The sequence below is a fragment of the Callorhinus ursinus genome, unplaced genomic scaffold, assembly GCF_003265705.2.
Source record: "Callorhinus ursinus isolate GAN/ISIS: 27379988/994484 unplaced genomic scaffold, GSC_fseal_2.0 scaffold2, whole genome shotgun sequence".
Classification (NCBI taxonomy): domain Eukaryota; kingdom Metazoa; phylum Chordata; class Mammalia; order Carnivora; family Otariidae; genus Callorhinus; species Callorhinus ursinus.
This window is the reverse complement of record NW_027397064.1, coordinates 107,718,036-107,736,992: the sequence shown is the minus strand read 5'-3', so window position 1 is coordinate 107,736,992 and position 18,957 is coordinate 107,718,036. Positions and strand designations below refer to the sequence as shown.

At 36.6% G+C, this 18,957-nt stretch overlaps 1 protein-coding gene across 4 annotated transcripts in view; it reads left to right on the top strand.

Annotated features, from left to right (window-relative positions):
• The window catches only part of MAP3K2 (mitogen-activated protein kinase kinase kinase 2), an 87,403-nt gene extending 75,747 nt beyond the window's left edge, over positions 1–11,656 (top strand). For all 4 annotated transcript variants that reach the window (XM_073885436.1, XM_025857783.2, XM_025857777.2 and 1 more), the window contains 2 exons: positions 1,687–1,864; positions 2,578–11,656. In XM_073885436.1, the coding sequence (XP_073741537.1) occupies positions 1,687–1,864; positions 2,578–2,803 (404 nt within the window). In that variant the 3' untranslated portion in view covers positions 2,804–11,656. The remainder of the gene's footprint in view (positions 1–1,686; positions 1,865–2,577) is intronic.
• The last annotated feature ends 7,301 nt before the right edge of the window (positions 11,657–18,957 follow it).

Genomic DNA, 18,957 nt, shown 5'->3' with positions numbered 1-18,957 from the left:
TCTTTCTGTAAGTTTTAGATGGTGGGAGATGTTAATTAGGCAGTGCTTTTTTTGAGGGTCTGATACCATGGCACGCTTAGGCTTATGGCATGCAGAGAATGGATCCAGGACCCTCCCCTGGAGAGAGGCTTTTGGGAGCCATCCTTGACTAGGCTGAGGAATTTGCTGGGAGAACAGAAAGACGAGTACAGAAGCCCATGGTGGGGATGCACAGTCTACATTCTTTCTGTTCTATAATGCAGATTTTCTCTACTAGTCACTCTACTTCTTAGAGGCCATTAAAAAAAGGATAAAAGGACAATTAAGGTTTTTTTTTTGAAATATGGTTAAGGTTATAGAAGACTGAGAATAAAAATAATTTATGTAAGACGGAAACCACCTTTATAATCCCAGAAGAAAGATTGAGTTCAAAAAGTGATAATAGGCAAAAAAAGTGATAAAAGGGAGAAGAGAGAATAAAAAATAAATGAATCTAGCACCTAGATCTTGATTTCTGATACCATTCTCCACTAAAAGGAACCAGGGTTCCTTGGAGGAATGACTGATTCTAGGACTGGTGCAGCAAATACACAAGTTGAGCCCAGAGCATCTTTTAGTGCCAGAAAGTAAGAAGATGCTCAAAAACAACCACAGTAACAAAAAACCCAAACCAAACAGGAACACAGTAATTCAGAGTATGGCTGAGGGACACAGAAGCCAATACAAAGAGCTCCCAATGGCCAAAGCTGGAACAACTTGAGCAAAAAAATATTTGATTATGACTCAAGAGTATAAAATAAATATCCATGTGGTCATACTAATATAAATGAAAGGTTGAATGAATAAATGCAAGAGAGGAGACAAATGTCCCATGCAGAATAATTACAAATAATTTTTGTAGCCACTCAGCCTGGAGCATAAATCCTCACACCTTGATTGTGGGCTGTGCATAGTGAACTTCCGAAGAGTGCAGTATGGAAATTGGGGAAGAGCAACTCAGTGTGGAGTTCAGCAAACACTATCTCACACCCTGTGATCAAGGTCCGTTTGTAGTAAATAAAACTAAAAGTTTATTATAAAAGTAAATGAAATTTTAAAACAGAAAGCTCAAAGCTTACTTAGAAGAGATTTAAAATAGAGAGAGACATTGAGAAATAAAATTAGTATAAAACAAAATCCAATACTAAGAAAAACTGTAAAATGTAACCAACATTAAATTACAGTAGAGAGGAAAGTGCTAGAAGTTGTTGATTATGAAGGTCCCACAGGAAGTTCCTAAGGAGAAGCTAGCTTCTCAGGGAAATAAGCTGCAGCAATGGGCTTCTTGCTTTGTCACAGAGAAACCGGAGCCGAGAGCTTACTATTGCTTTCTGTATCCTTCTCTGAGCTTCACATTCTTAGCCCTTTTCTCCTTTTTCTTCTTTGTCATCCTTACCTCCTACTGGCCCCGTCCTGAAATTTCAGTGGGAGAACCTTCTTAGGTTCTAAAGCGCACACAGCTGACTCTAAAAATTTAGTGTTTGTGCAGTAAATCCTTAATGAGCCCTGGTTGTGTGACTGGCATTATGCCAGGTACTGTTGGGAAGACAAAAAGCAGCCTAATTTTGGAGACAGACTGATGAGTCTAAGTAATTCTTGCCATTTCTTTTTTTTTAATTCCAAATAGCCAATAAAAGTAATGAATTGAGGATGTTTTCATATTTTTAGGTGCAAATATCCTGCGGGATTCAACAGGCAACGTCAAACTAGGAGATTTTGGGGCCAGCAAACGGCTTCAAACCATCTGTCTTTCAGGGACAGGGATGAAGTCTGTCACAGGCACACCATACTGGATGAGCCCCGAAGTAATTAGTGGAGAAGGCTATGGCAGAAAAGCAGACATCTGGTAGGTTTTGATGCTAGGTTTGCCTAAAAACACCTTACATAATTCCACCCAAAGTGGAAATTACTGAGCCAGATTTAAATGATCTTTTGTACTTTTGAAACAGGATGTCAGGATTATAAGGATTACTTTTATTTTAATTTTGCCTCTTTGTAGCTTAATGATTAGCTAAATAAATGTAGTTCTTGAACCTGTCTTCCTTTCTTTAGGAAGGATTTCATCTAAAGCAAATTCCAGCATTAGAAAACTATCTTTGTTTTATTTCCCTGAAGAACTTTAAGAGTTATTAATCTTTGTTAGTATCATGTAATTCAGTTAATCTTTAATTGCTTAATAACTTCCAAGTTAAAATGTGTTTAATAGATATTCATTTTAGGCATCTAAAGGCAAATGGAATTTCTAGCGTTTGTGTTCTTTGTAAGATAAAGACAAAAAATTATATTTAATGTCAAGTTAGAGAATTATATTTAAGCAAAAATTATAAGTTGAGTAATGTTCTTTGCCTAACCATTTGAGTTAGTCCTTAAATTGTGGTTTATTTTCATTAATTTTTATGTTTAAATTATAGTTTTATATAATTACAACCTTTTAATGAAACTTTAAACTTAAAATCAAGTTGTATTTTAATGTAAATGGACTTTAGTTCTGTTTCTCATGTTGTAGTTAAGTGGCTTTCCTTCATGATGATACTATTTGTGTAATTTTTCCCCCCCTAGGAGTGTGGGCTGTACTGTGGTGGAAATGCTAACTGAAAAGCCTCCTTGGGCAGAATTTGAAGCTATGGCTGCCATCTTTAAAATCGCCACTCAGCCAACAAACCCAAAGCTGCCACCTCATGTCTCAGACTATACTCGAGATTTCCTCAAACGGATCTTCATAGAGGCCAAACTGAGACCTTCAGCTGATGAACTGTTAAGGCACATGTTTGTGCATTATCACTAGCAGCCAGTAACCTCTCCTGTGCCTCTACCCAGCTCCCATCAATTCATTCACCTTCTCTCTGACTGCACTTTTCTTTTTTATAAAAAAGAGAGATGGGGAGAAAAAAAGACAAGAGGGAAAGTATTTCTCTTGATTCTTGGTTAAATTGTTTAATAATAATAGTAACCTAAATTTTTTATATTTAATCTTTTTTTTCCCTTATAAGAACTTGAAACTCCTTTTTTTTTTAATTTTTTATAATGTACTGATGTGGTTCAGAGAGATAAAGCACTTTAGTACATAGTTGCTCTTTTTAGTACAAACAAATCATTTAGAATACCTAAGGATTGTAGAGTCTTTCCCCATGTCACTAACAGATTGGTGGTGATGGGGAGACATGGAAAACAAGGAGAAGAAAATGATGTATGATTTGTAGTTTTTAGTGATTAGTATTTAAAATAGGTCCTCATTTGTGGGGTTGAGCCCTAAACTTGAGTTTAGGGTAGGTACTCAAAGAATATAGGTTCCTTCTTAGATCTGTATTCTTTAGATCTAACCTCTGTCTACCAAGCTTTTTGCTCAGTAGGAATCTTGATATAAAATACGAATCTCTAAGAGGTATGTTTATTTGTTAATCCTAACCAGTATAATAAGCAAATACACTATAATAGATCCATGTTACTGGAATCTGTAAACCTTGAGGGATAGCTTTCTGCTTAAAAAAAAAAAAATACTATTTTAGAGTAAAGCAGATATGGGAAGTCAGTGAGCAAATCCAAATTAAAAGGCAAAAAGAGATTGCTCTAATCCAGTGTGTGGGCAGAAGAATCCACATTTGCCAGTTAATAGAAATAATGAAAAGAAGAACTAAATGTTGTTTAGTATATTTTAAACTATGGTCTTTATTGGAGGGAGGAAGTTCCAAAATTAAGGGAAAAGAGAAATAATCAAAATCATGTATACTATATCTTCCTATTTCTAACTCCTGATTCACCATAGATAACATTCTTTGGGAACTAAGAATTTAACTTGGGGTATCCACATGTTAAAGCTAGTGTCATGAGATAAAAATCCTCATTCTTGGGATCACAGAATACTAAAGCACCTCAAAAAATAGCTACTGTGTAAAATAGTGGTTCACCAGTGTTGGGTGGGGATAATTTTGCTTTGCATTTGGCAATGCCTGGAGACAGTTTTTCATGTCACAACTAGAAGGATGCTAGTGGCATTGGGTAGTCTTGAGGCCAGGGATGCTGCCAAAAAAACTACACTATACAAATACAGCATCCCCCTCTGCCAACAAAGAATTATCCTGACCAAAATGTTGAAAGTGCCGAAGTTGAGAACCTGATGCAAAGACCAGCCCCAGTTATAAACTGAAAATAGCCATTTACAGAGTAGATTCCTTGCTAAAAGTAAATTTCAGAGAGAAAAAGATGCAATGCAAAATAAGGGTTTTACAGCAGCAGATACCACTACTTCAAGTCAAGGGTGAACAATCTCAACAAACATCAAATAGCAATCCTTTCCTTACCAGCTGTGTATTACACCCAAATCAATAACTTCCATTGTAGAAACAAAATGAATTTAAATATGGAGCCTATTAAACCCAGCCATCTGTATATATTCTTTCCTCAAAAGTCAGTTCATAATTGTGGGAAAAGAAAAGCATATCAAAACAAACTATTAACTATTTTATAGGAAGGTTTAAAACTGCCAGGTATTTCTAGTGTAACATATCCACCAAGAGCAAGGACATCCAGTGGAAAGAGGCAGCTGGGAAACTCCCACTATCTCTGATTTCTGCTACTGAAAAATATGAATAATGTAGTAATTTAGCTACTTGCAGTTTGCTTCAGCATATTAAAGCAAGTGCTAAGTACTTTATTTTTAAAGGTTAGGAAATATTAGTCTTTCTGGAGGCCATAAATGTGAAGCCTTTCATAGGATTCATAAGGGACTCTGGTATTTTATTTTCTGCTAAAAGGTATGCTCTTCTAGGGACTCTTTTAAAATACGTTGTTTCTGAAGTTAGGTAGATCTTGGTTTCCTGTATCAAGGTCCTATCTGGCATTTTCTGTAGGAATATTTGAAATTCCACTAGGTAGTCTGAGAAAAAGTCAAAGCACAAATATGGTTGTCAAAGCTTCTCCCATACCTTTATGATCAAAGGAAGCAGCTTGCAAGGAAGAATATTAATTAGTGGCCCCTCCCCCTTGAAAATCAACTGCCAAATCTTGTGCTATAAACATAGTCCCCAAGGATGTGGATCTATTATAATTTCTTTTGTCTTTTATGAGTGAAGGCATCTCTTCTGCTTGAGCAAGATCATGGTATCTGGACCAGTGGGCTTTTCCTTCATTCCTTTGTCTTGTGTGGTTTTGATTTCCTTTTAGCTCATTTTTGGTCTGGCAGGGTAACCAGCAGTGCAGAATATGAGACAAATGCTCTTTAGGGAGAAATCTTGGGGGGGCTGTGAAACCCAAAGCAAAACCGTTTGCTTTTTCCAGTCTCTTTTTCTTCTCTAAATGCTGTGGAAGATAAAATCACCTGTACTTTAACACTGCTGCAGGAGACCTTTGTTTTATAAGAAAAATATGGGAAAGTATTGTTCTTTATGTAAAGACTTAAAAGTAGACTAATAGTTTACAGAATTATTATATAAAATGTGATGTGAATTTATTTCAAACAAGTTGTAAAGGTACCAAAAATGACAATAAAAGTTAATATATATAAGAACTACTAGAAGAAAAAAGCTTGAAGTGGGATGAGGTATGAAAGACCAAAAGTAAATTTTAAAAAAATCTTTGAAAGGAAACCCCTCTATTAGTATTAGGGGCAGTTAAATATGACACTCCAATTTTTTTCTTTCTAATGGTATGGATCAACAAATGAAATTTGAACTTTTAAAAATGACTCTAAATGTATTTTGTTTTTTAAATGCACAACTGATTCTTCTATACTGTAATGTTTCTTTGCTGAGGCTGGAAAATGGCCAGACTGCTGACTTTGTGCCTTTAAAATGCATTCTGCTTTGATAGTGGCAGACTTTTTGGTGCTGGAGAAGATTCACTAGCAGTCTTACATGTGCTTTTCAGGAAATATCTTTCTACTTAGGCCTTGAGAGATTCAAAATGGCATGACTTAGGCTTGGACCAAATATAAGATCTTTTACATTGCAAACAAACTGTATTGAATAAAAGGGTTGAAAAATATCATAAAGACTAATGGAAATTTTGATGGTTGGTAATTCTTTAAAATGTATTTAAAAGTATACAGACTTTGAAATTTTCAGTATGACTATCTTGAAAATTTTTCCATTTTTCTCTTTTACAAAACATGTTTCTAACTTGAAAATGGTTAAAGACGATTGCCTTAGAAAGTTCTCAAAGGCAGTCAACCTTATTATATGAGAGATTGAAATGTTAATGCACAGGCTGAAATGTAAAAGAAAAGTTAAAACTTATTTCAGAGTAAATTGAATTGGCTTTCAGTTTGAGAGAGCCTTTATTTTATTCCCAATAGAAAGTACATTAAAAAGGTGCAAATATTTTTTTTACAAGAGCTCTCTGCTACTTTAGTTCTTACATATGTCAGGTCTGGTCTGTAGTACTTCTGAGATGGAGTGGTTATAAGATATGTGAAATCACTAAGAAAATCAAATCTGGATAGTTTATAGGGATGACCAGGCTTGGGTGCAAAAGCCAGGGTGTTAGATGCAAACTCTGAGCCACAGCAGAGCTCTGTGCCAGTGGTTTCATTTGAGGTCTAGAGACCAATAGCTTGATGCAGAATCACCTGGTGTCAGTCAGATAGAGGAATCTATCAATTTCTTTTAAAGAGGGTGAATCTTTTTCACTTGCTTATTCAATAATTGTGGCTTATTATGTCAGGTACTAGATTAACTCATCCCTAAGTAGGTCATAGTCTAGGAGGAACCTGGGCAAACTTATTTTATGGCATACCCTAACTCTGAAAGTTCAGTGATGTTTTAAAATGTTATTGTTTTTTATGAGATGAGGGGAAACCAATTTGGGCAATCATTGGCTGTTATAAACTAAAATCCTATTAACAGGGATTAAAAGTATCCCCAAACTGGAGGGACCCCATAGGTCAGGCGGCCTCTGTCTCAGGACTCCCTCTTATATAAAAGTCCAGCCCCTACTCAATTCTAGTGGTGAGGGGCATATATCCCATAACATAGTGAGGGTTTTTTCCTGCTTTTTCTTTTAAAGGGAAAACAATTTTTTAAATCTAAATTATTAAAATGCCCAAAATATTTGACAGAAGTTGAATTCTTTCAATAGTGTTACATGTGCTAGGATCAGGACAGTTTCTTAAGACCTTATTGTTATATTAAGTTTGGCTTTTTTACAAATATAATGCTCATATTTATTTGAATTTTAAGATTAAGTTAATGAAAAACAATTGTTCATTTTTGGTAGTGCCTTTTTCTCTTTATGCCTTAATTTTATTTTATATCAATAATAATTCAAGTTACCCACCACAGTGAAGGTTTTTCCAAAATCAGTAGGCTTCAAGAGTTCATTTGGCCTTAGGACTGTATATTGGCCCATAAACCTTTCTTAATGCCTGCTTCCTCCTCCTACCCTTTTCTACCTCTTTTTATTTTACATATATGTGTGTGTGTGTGTGTGTGTGTGTGTGTGTGTGTGTATGTCCATATTTTACATATATATATGTTCAAAGAGAAACATTAGCATTAGTCTGTGATAGACACACTGCGGTCTCCACTAGACGTGAATGCCTACAATAAGGATAGAAAGAGGTATTCTAATTCTAAAGAGACGTAGCAAATTGTTTTCCAGTTTGGTAACTTGACTTTCAATCACATTGGCACTGTCCAAATTCTTTGTATATCATGGTTCAGTTATGATTTTCATAGCAGAGCTAGAATGGTTAATTTTGCCCTAAAGAGGTAATTTAAATGGTTTACAAATGTTAAGGCAATGAGACTTAGGGCAATGTGCAAGGAATCCAGGGATAGCAGTTCTGATCCTTACTTTTTAACTAGCATTTTGACTAAAGCTCTAGCTTACTTTTCTGTGAAGAGAGAATGTGTGTGTGTGTGCGTGTGTGTGTGTGTGTGTGTGTTTGGGAGTTGGGGCAAGGGTGGGAAGGAAGGAAAGGTATGAATGTTCAACTAGATTAGTCTCTGTTCTTAGAAGAACAACTGAAATGTGTATGACCTACTAATGATGGATAAGTGTAATCGTCTTCAGGTAGGAACGCCAGCACATTTTCCACAAGTAGCTAGTACAAGTGATTGTTTAATAAAGGTATTTATTGTAAATTGCCAAGCTCTTGGTTGGTAAAAGTAGATTCAAATTGAATTTGTATGTGTGTATAATAGTGAGCTTATATATAATTCTGAAATAGAAAATAATTGATTTTGCATAGTTCTTCATGAGCTCTTTGGAATAGAAATTCTTCCAGACTTTACAAAAACAAGCTTCCTTAGCTTACCAAGTGTTCAAAAGGAAATTGTCTTATACCTCTTTTTGGTTGGCTAGGGAAGGCGTGCTGTGAAGCCAGTGTTCCTACTTCATAGTTGTCTTTAGCTTTGCTTTGACTTCTGCCACAGTCTGGACAGGATGCCATAATAGGTATGGGAAGTATCAGGGCCAGCCATCTCTCCATACTCACCTTTCAGAGCTGTAGATGGTGATGAGCTTTCAGGGGAGTCTAGAGAATCTTCTTGGTGATAGAGCAGACATGGTTCAGTTTCAGAAAGTTGAGGGAGGAGTCATAGTTAAAGAGAATAAATTTTTATTTGTTGCCTCTATACAGTCTCATATGTAACTCTTCCATATTTTTCATAAGTATGCATTTTAACTGATTGTAATATGATATTTTTGTTAATAACAGCAAAGGCATTGAGTCAGTGAGTACTGTTATTCCCTATGCCTGATGACTCCTTGTTTGTATTTACAATCTGTATTATCGGAATCACTTTAAACCAAAGCTTTTATATTCCCTGCACACATAGCCAAAATGATTATCACTGTTACTTCTGCCCACCTGTAAGCTAATGGTATAAACATGTTAAAGCAGATACTTGTAGAATTTGTATCTCAATCTATCCTTCAAGTAAAAAGACAGGTGCTCAGTGTTTGCATTTAGACATACAGAACTTACTTCAACTATTACAGAACTACATAAACGTTACAAATTTGAGCTTGTACATGTGCCAATCTTACTGTCATTTGACCATCAATGCATATACATATATGTTGACATATGATGCCTCAGGTTGGTGGCATACTTTCTTCCTAGTGTCTTAACATTTATGAACTTGTGTTTGACTTGAGGGGCATTTTAGGAAAGCTGTGAAGAAAAGTAGGTTATGGGCTGATGTCTGCTTTGTGCCGTCAACATTTTGGAACGTAAGGAAGAGCCTGCTCTCCAGTATACATGCAGAATTTGTCCCCACATAAGGATTTCTGAGTCCCTTCATACCAGTTGAGAACAGTAAAGTTTGTGACTATACTGAAAAGCACTTTTGTGTTCATTTATTTATATATTTTTAGAATAAAAAAACCCCGTGTAACTAATGGTGATTTTAGCATAAGCATTACTTGGAGGGAAGAGATAAGTAACAGAGTCACATCTTAAGCTCTATTAGATTCTTAGGCTCCAAAATGGATTTGACATATTCTCATTTTTCCAAAGACTTTCCACCTGGAATAAGAAGAAAGGACTAGTGGAAATATTTGAGTTGGAAAGGCTTATGGGCAAAGGAAAGTGGGCCAAACCCTTGCAATATACCCTGTTCAAGTGCAAGTACAGTGTCTACGGATAAGAATACTTCTTTAAAAACAAACAGTTGTTTGTAATACAATCTTAATTAGTAAGTAAAAAGTTTACATTTTTTCTATTGCTATTGGTTTTAAAATTTGCTACCCTGCATTCTGAAATATTATAAGAGTTAATACCAAAAATACTTTTAATGTCTGACATCTCTTACATTTCACATGGTTCTTTTTATTCAAATATCATTGTAAATAAAAGTAAACTTGGATAAATTTGAGAATAGACTTTTAATTGTTGCAAACTATGGTTGTCAATTTGTAAATTTACCCTTTGACCTAATGTACATTTTTTAATGTAGCCATTAAAGTGTCTATATTTAATCTATTAGTTTCTCTCTGTAAACGTTTTTAATCTCAGTTGAATGCTGGGCAGTTTATAATTATGTACAAAAGTGTTTTTTTTCCTATCAAAGTTGACTTTTGCACATTTTTGGAAATGTTTAATTTGTACACTGATTTACTACTCTGACCAATAATTGTTGATGGATGTATGAGTATCATGAATGCGTGCATTGAACTACTGTCTGTGTCTTTGTTTTAACTTCTTTCAAGATGTAGCCATCAGTAACTGCACTGCTATTACTGACTTAAATGGACCTTCTTGCTTTTACAAAGTATACTTACCTATGGTTCTATCTTTGTTGAAGAACTCAGGAGTTCAACATCACTTTCTGATTTTATATGTGTTCTAAAATCCATGACTAAGTTGAAAGTATGCTGGTAACTCTGCGTATCAGGGGGTGTGTGTGGAGATGTCTTTGTCTGTCTGTAGGCACATGTATATATCCCAGTAATTTCTTACTTTCATTTCACTTCTACATTTTTATGAACTTGTTTTATAAGGGTACTGTTTAGTTAGAATAATTAAATATATATAAAAGCTTTCTGAGAGATTATTTACTATATGAATATATTTTCAGCTGGCTGATCAAAAATATTTTTTTAATTTTGTTTTTAACCATTTAAAATGCATTTGTATTTCCAGAATTGGATGCAAATTTACTTAGATATCAACTAAAATACTCTTGCAAGGAAGGGCATTGAATTCTCTTGAGGATTCTGTGAAATGCAAATTGAGAGGAAAAATAGGTTTTAAAGCAGTAGCAAAAACACACTGTCCATTAAAATGGCCTTTGAATTCTCAAAGCTATGAAAAAATGTGAGAAACTAAATTGTCTTGAAGAGATGTCAAGATTTTTTATATCTCAATTGCTGTTCGCCTGTCCTGTTGTTTTTGAATATTTCCTATATTCTACCCTAAAGATTTCAACTTTTAGTTTTTCTCTTACTGGGCAAAGTCAGACCACATTTATAAAACAGTACATTGACATATTGTGATCCTCTGTAATTGAGTATAAATTGGTTTAGAAATATTTGAACATACATTGTTGTGTCTTTAGACTGTACTGTGTATTTTAAGTAACTGGCAGAAAAAGAATTGGAAATTTAATTTCCAATCTGACAATGTTATTGTACTTAAGGAAAACCTTGTTTTTAATATGCGGTACCACGTAAAAATTATTTGTATTAGGAATAAAGTCCACTGTTGAAGTTGAATGTCACTAAGCGTATTATGTTACAAGGAGCCGGTATGATTAGAAAAACCTACCAGAAGCCAGATACAGTGTGGTATGTGCCACATTTCATGCACATTTTGACTTTGTGTTGTTCATTCAAAATTGTGCTTGTAAAAATGTATAAAATTTCTGAGTTTTACAATTTTTTGTACTTATTTTTTCTTGCTGGTAAATAGCTTTTTTTTTTAATCTAATGTGAAAGAAACCATGTTTATATTTTGTTAGTGATCAATGACTTTGTTTATATGGAAATTTGTATATTGTTGGCTCACATCTTTGTTTAGATTTATCGTGCATGAAGGCCTGCAATAATTAGCACAATGAAAATTGCTTTTTCTTACATGTTCATTTTTTGAAAGATTGTGGTGCAAAGGCTTACTCTGAGTAACCTTCTGGACTTTGGAATGAATATAAATGAATGGCACTTTGAGTGTTAATAAAGCTGATATTTATTTCCACTGTGATTGATTTGTCCTGATCTGCTGTTGGACACACTGTGTTCTCAGTTTTCCCTCCTTTGCCTGAGTTGATCACTTTCTGGGAAACCAAGAACAGACTGACCTGGGAAACATTGCAACTAAATCTTCCCAGGAGATGTCTGTAATCCTACCCAATATGTTCTGGCATGTTTTTTTTTTTTTTTTTTTTAATTTATTTGTCAGAGAGAGAGAGCAAGCATAGCAGGGGATGCAGCAGGCAGAGGGAGGAGCAGGGAGCCCGATGCGGGACTCGATCCCAGGACCCTGGGATCATGACCTGAGCCAAAGGCAGACACTTAACCGACAGAGCCACCCAGGCGTCCCGCTCTGGCATGTCTTTTAATGGACACTTCAGTTATCCAAATCAGAGATTAACAGTGATTAAGAACAAAAACAAAGCCTATCAGAGTGTAAGGAATGGATGCTCCCACAGTATTAGAGATCATTTAAATTAATATCTTCATATAGAAGGCAACTTAGTGATACAAGTCAAAAGCCTCAGAATCTTGTATATCCTCTCAGCCAGCAATTCTCTAAGAATTAATCCTGTGGAAATGATTCCAGATGTGCTAAGGTTTATCTATAAAAGCTCAAAATTGAGGCTGTGTATGTCCCAACAATAAGGGCTATTATAACAAAGTATTACAAAGTGGGTGGCTTATAACAAATTTATTGTCTCTGCTCTGGAGGCTAGAAGTCTGGCATCAAGGTGGCAGCAGGACCATGCTCCCACTGAAACCTGTAAGGGAATCCTTCCTTGCCTCTTCTAGCTTCTGGTAGCCCCAAAGCATTCCTTGGCTTATGGCAATGTAAGTAGTATCTTCATGTAGTGGTGTCTCTCTGTGTTTCACCTTTTTATAAGCTCACCAGTCATAATGGATAAGGTCCCACCCTAGTGCCCTTATTTTAACGTTACCTCTGTAAAGACCCTATTTCCATCAAGGTCACATTCTGAGGTACTGGAGATTAGGACCTCAAAATATCTTCTTGGGGTGAAACAAACCCATTACAGTCTCACCCTGTGGCTCCTAAAAATGTATATCCTTCCCACATTGTAAATACATCCAGCCAATCTCAACATCCCCCAAAGTCTTCATCATTCTAGCATCACCTCTAAGGCCAGTATTTCATCTACACACCACCAACTCAACTCTCATTTAAGTCATCCAAATCAGTTATGGGGAAGACCTGGGGTAAGAGTCATGCTGGAGCAAGATTCCTTCCCATCTGGGAACCTCTGAAACCAGACTAGTGATCTGCTTCCAGAACATGAACGTTTCCATTCCAGAAGGGAGCGGTCAGGAGGAAAAGGGGGCATGGGTCCCAAGCAAGTATGAAACCTAGCAGGGCAAGTTCCACTAGATTTTAAGACTTGAGAAGAATCTTCACAATCTCCATGCTGTGTTCTAAGGAGCCTGCTGGAGTGGTGACATTGCCCCTCACAACCAAGGAATGGCCCAAAGACTCAGCAGACTTGCATCCTGGGCCTGTCCCCTCTGGGGGGCCTCTGAGCTGCCTTCAAATCATTCTTCCTTCTTCTTGAAGGATAACATGTCTACAGCCAAAATAGTTCTATCAGTTCTTTTCCTGCCTACAGAATCACAAAAGTCTGACAGCCTGCTTTTCATCCCATTTCTGTCCCCTTCCAAGCCATCAGCGTTTCTGCTGAGATAGTTTACTGGGTCCATGGATCACAAGCCTAATGTCTTTAGCTAATGGTTGTCCAGCCACAGCCTTTGTGTTTTCTCCAGAGCATACTTTCTCATTATTTGCGATACCGATAGGCTGAGAATTTTCCAAATCTTCAAATTCTAGTTCCTTTTTGCTTCACAATTCCTTCTCCAATTTATCTTTTTCCTCTCACATTTTACTATTAGCAGGCCACACCTTCAACCTTTGCTAAATATCCAACTTCATTGCTTTTAAGTTCTACCTTCCACCCAAAAGAACACAATGCAGCCAAGTTCTCTGCCGCTTTGTAACCAGGATCACCTTTCCTGTAGTTTCCAATTCATCTTCCTCATTTCCCTCTGAACCTCACCAGAATCACATTTAATGTCTGTGTTTCTATCAATAGGCAATCTAGGCTTTTTCTATCCTGCATCTCAAAATTCCCCCATCCTCTACCCATTATCCAATTCTAAAGACACTCCCACATTTTTATTTAAAAATATTTAAAGTTGAAATATAGTTGACAGAAAATATACATTTCAGGTGTACAACATAGTGATTCAACAATTCTATATATTATGAAATTCTCGCCATGATAAGTGTAGTTACCATTGTCAACATACAGAGTTATTACAGTGTTATTGACTATATTCCCTGTTGACTTTTCATTCCTGGGACTTATTTTTTTATAGCTGGAAATTTGTGCCTCTTAATCCCCTTCAACTATGTTGCCCGCCCACCCCACCCACTCTGCTCTGGCAATCACTAGTTCTCTGTATTTATGGGTCTGTTTCTGTTTTTGTTGGTTCATTTGTTTTGTTTTTCAGATTCTGCATATAAGTAAAATCATAAGGGGTTTGTCTTTTTCTGTCTGACTTATTGTCAAGACAATAACACCCTCTAGGTCCCATATTTAAGTATTTGTTACAGCAGCATCCCACTTCCCTTTACCAAAATCTGTACTAGGGTTCTCCAGAGAGGCAAAACTTCTGCGTTGCAGAATTCCTTTTTCCTTGGGAAACCTGTTTTTCTCTTGGGGTCTTCCCTGAATGGATGCGGCCCACCCACGTTATTGAAGATATTCTGCTTTACTTAAAGTCTACTGCTTGTAAATGTTAATTATATCTAAAAACTAAATAGCAACATCTAAGCTGGTGATTGACCAAACAACTGGACACCATAATCTAGCCAGGTTGACACACAAAATGAACCGTCACAGGGATTGAGCAAATAAACTAGTATACCCAAACAATGGAACTCTTCACCACATATTATTACTGACTAAAAGAAAGCAAGTTACATGAGATGTATAGTATGATCCCACTTTTTACTTAAAAATAGTTAGAAAAGGGGCACCTGGCTGGCTTAGTCATTAAGCGTCTGCCTTCTGCTCGGGTCATGATCCCAGGGTCCCGGGATCGAGGCCCGCATTGGGCTCCCTGCTCAGTGGGAAGCCTCCTTCTCCCTCTCCCACTCCCCCTGCTTGTGTTTCTCTCTCGCTGTGTCTCTCTGTCAAATAAAAAAATAAAATCTTTAAAAAAATAGAAAAAATATCAGGAGGATATATATGTCACTCAAGTGGTGGAGTTATGAGTGGTTATTATTTTTGCTTATATGTAATTTTTAAACCTCTATGATAAATGTGGGTGTTCTTGCATATTACAAAATACCCCCCCAGCTTTATTGAGATATAATTAACATATAACATTGTGTAAGCTTGAGAAATACAATCTGTTGACCTGATACATTTATATATTGCAGTACGATTACCACCAAAGCATTATCCATTATATCCCATGGCTTCCATTTCTTTATTTTGGTGAGAACATTAAGATCTACCGTCTTAGCAACTTTCAAGCCTATGATACAGTATTATCAACCATAATCACTATCCTATAGATTAGCTCCCTAGAACTTATTTTCTAACTGGAAATATTATTCCTTGACCAGCAACTCCCTATTTCCTCCATCCCCTCCGCCTCTGGTAACCACCACTACTCTGTTTCTATGAGTCCAGATATTTTTTAGATTTCACTTATAAGTGATATCATACTGTATTTGTCTTTCTCCATCTGACTTCCCTTAGCATAATGCCCTCACAGTCCATCCATTTTGTCACAAGTGTCAGGATTTTCCTCTTTCTCGTGGCTATTTCACTGTGTGTATGTATATATATATATCACATCTTCTTTATTCATACCTTGACAAACACTTAGGTTGTTTTCATATCTTGGCTATAGTGAATAATGCTGCAGTAAACATGGGAGTGCAGATATTTCTTTGAGACCCTGTTTCCATTTCCTTAGAATAATACCCAGAAGTGAGATTGCTGCATCATATGGTAGTTCTATTTTTTATTTTTTGAGGAACCTCCATACTGTTTTCCATAGTGGCTGCACTAATTTATGTTCCCACCAACAGTGCACCAGAGTTCCCTCTTCTCTACATCCTTGCCAACATCTGTTATATCTTATAGCCATTCTAACAGGTGTGGGTGATAGCTCATTGGGGTTTTAATTTGCATTTCCTTGATGATTAGTGATGTTGACCATCTTTTCATGTGTCAGTTGACCATTTGTATGACTTCTTCGGAAAAATATTCAGTTCTTCTGCCCATTTTTAAATTGGATTGTTTATTTTTATGCTATAGGGTTGAGTTTTTGCTACTGAGTTTTTAAAATCTATTTTGGGATAGTAACCATTTATCAAATATATAGTTTGAAAATATTTCCTCCCATTTCATAAATTGCCTTTTCATTTTGTGATTGTTTCTTTGGCTATGCAGAAACTTTTTAGTTTATTGTAGTCCCATTTATTTATTTTTGCCTTTGTTGCTTGTGCTTTTGGTATCACATCCAAAAATTGTTGCCAAGAACAATGTTAAGGAGTTTTTCCCCTATGTTTTCTTTTAGGAGTTTTATATGGTCTCAGATCTTATATTTAAGCCTTTAATCCACTTAGAGTATTTTTGCGAGTAGTGTAAAATAGGGGTCCAATTTCATTCATCATGCATGTGATTATCCAGTTTCTCCAACACCACTTACTGAAGAGATTATGCTTTTCCCATTGAGTATTCTTGTGAAATATTAGTTCACAAAATATTTTAATTATGAAAATGTTAGATTAGCCATTCTTCCTCATCACTTCCTTCACTAAAATTAAGCAAATTTGGCAGTGAGAACTTTTAAAAAGGCCATATGTTTAACCCAGTATTTCTATTTCTCAAAACTCGACTTGGGAAAATAATCTAAGATACAATTAAAGATTTATATCCGATGATACTCATCACAGAACTACTTATATAATAGGATAAATTGTAACTACTCCAATGCCCCCAAATTAGGGCTTGGCTAAATAAATCATGATATTGTGATACCATGAAAAATTAAAGTCATTAAACACTCATTCTAACAAAGGGTGAAAAAAGCTTGTTAGGATTATAAAATCATATGTCCAAATAACATCTTCATGGTATAAAAACACCTACTCACAGGAAAAAAAAAAGCCTGGAAGAAAATAAACCAAAATGTAAATAGCTAGGGGTGGTATTATTTATGATTTAAATAGCCTTCGCGGGTGCCTGGGTGGCTCAGATGGTTGGGTGTCTGCCTTTGGCTCAGGTCGTGATCTCTTCTCCCTCTGCTTTTCTCTCTCTCTCTCTCTGTCTCTCATGAATAAATAAATAAAATCTTAAAAAAATAAATAGCCTTCACAATGCTTTTCTCTGTTTTCCAAGATTTTTACATGGCATGTAGTATTTGAACCAGATGGAAAATCGAAAAGTGGAAAATCCAGTTTTAAAGCTATGGTTCCTCTACTTCTTGAGTGAAATTCATTTAGAGCAGGGACCAATACCCCTTCAATTTACTGAAAGCCATTTAGCAGAGTACTGATCTCTACATAGCAAATTCTATGGCTGAATCTCAGTCTTCAATTTGCTCAGCTGATCAGCAGCAGCTAATACAGCTGATCACTTCCTCTACCCCGAAATGCTGTCAAATGAAAGCAGGACTTCCAGGTCTCCTCATTTCGTTACCTCTCTCTCCTTGACTGGTTTTGCCTCACTTCTCCACCTTCCAGCTTCTTCACTATAAAATGTATCCCAAACTTTTCTTTACCTACATTCATTCCCTAGGCAGCCTCCATCAGTTCTATAGCTTAGTACCATACATATGTTGACAATTCCCGAACTTATATTTCTAGGTCCCTGAGCTTCAGGCTTACATCCAACTGCCTTCTTGACATTTTATTTAATTGTCTATTAGCACACTGCTATGGACAGAAGAATTGTATTCTCCCCAAAAGCCGTATGTTGAAGCCCTAACTGAAATTGTGAACCGTATTTGGAGACAGAACCTTTAAGGAAGTGATAAAATTTAAATGAAGTCATAAGGGTGGGGCCCTAATCTGGAAGAGCTGGGGTCCTTATGTGAAGAGGAAGACACCAGAGTTCTTGCCCTTCCCTCAACCCCACAGTGAGGACACAGCAAGAAAGCAAGAAGGTGCTAATCTGCAAGCCAGGAACAGAGCAGGACTTTGATCTTGGACTTCCAACCTCCTGAGTTGTGGAAAAATAAATTTCTGTTAAGTCACACAGTCTGTGACATTTTATTATGGCACTCAAGTGGACTAATACAGCCACTCACATTCAGTATGTCTAGAACCACCCTCCAAACCTGTACGTTCTTTAAGGTACATCATTTTTATGGTTGCCGAAGCCAAAAATCTTGGGAGTTATCCTTTACTCCTCTATCTCACTTTGCATATCCAGTCAGTCAGCAACTCCCACTCTACTTTCAAAATACATTCAGACTGGAACCACTGTTCATCACCTTTACCCCTACCACCCTGGTAAAGCCAGCATTTCTCAACCGGAGTGCTGCAATCACTGCCCGTGACCTTGTAAAGGCTATCTTCAACACAGCAGCTAGTGTAGATTGACTTTTTAATATTGAATCAGATTGTCATTTCTCTGCTCAAAAATCTCTAGCAGTTTCCTATTTCAGAATAAAATTCAAAGTTTTTGCAATAGCCTACAAGGCTCTATATCAGTGTTCTCAAACCTGACCATCAATCAGCATCTTGTGAACAAGACTGTTGTGTCCCTAGAGTTTTGATTCAATAGGTCTAGGGTGGGGCCTGATACTTTGCATCTGTGCCTCTATTCAGTTAGAACGTTTCTGTCTGATGTTGATGCAGCCAGGGGACCTCACTTTGAGAACCACTAAACTACATGTACAGTACTGGGTACTAAGTCTTCTCCCCCACTTTTGCAGCCACACTGCTCCCCTCTCATCTTCCTGTTAGAGGTCAAACCTGTGTGGTGGAGTCCTAGGCTCACAGGGCTTCTCCCTTGCGATTTACGTAGCATACTGCCTCACTTTTTCAGAACTTTTGCTCGAATAATGTCACTCGAGAGAGGCATTTTTCCCCCCCGGGAACTCTCCTGATTTATTTTTTTCATTTTTAAAAATTTACATTCAATTACTTAACAATGTATTATTTGTTTCAGGGGTTCAGGTGATTCATCAGGGGTACAGTCTTATGTAATACCCAGTGCTCATTACAACACATAACTTCCCCAGTGTCCATTACCCAGATACCCCACAGAGAGG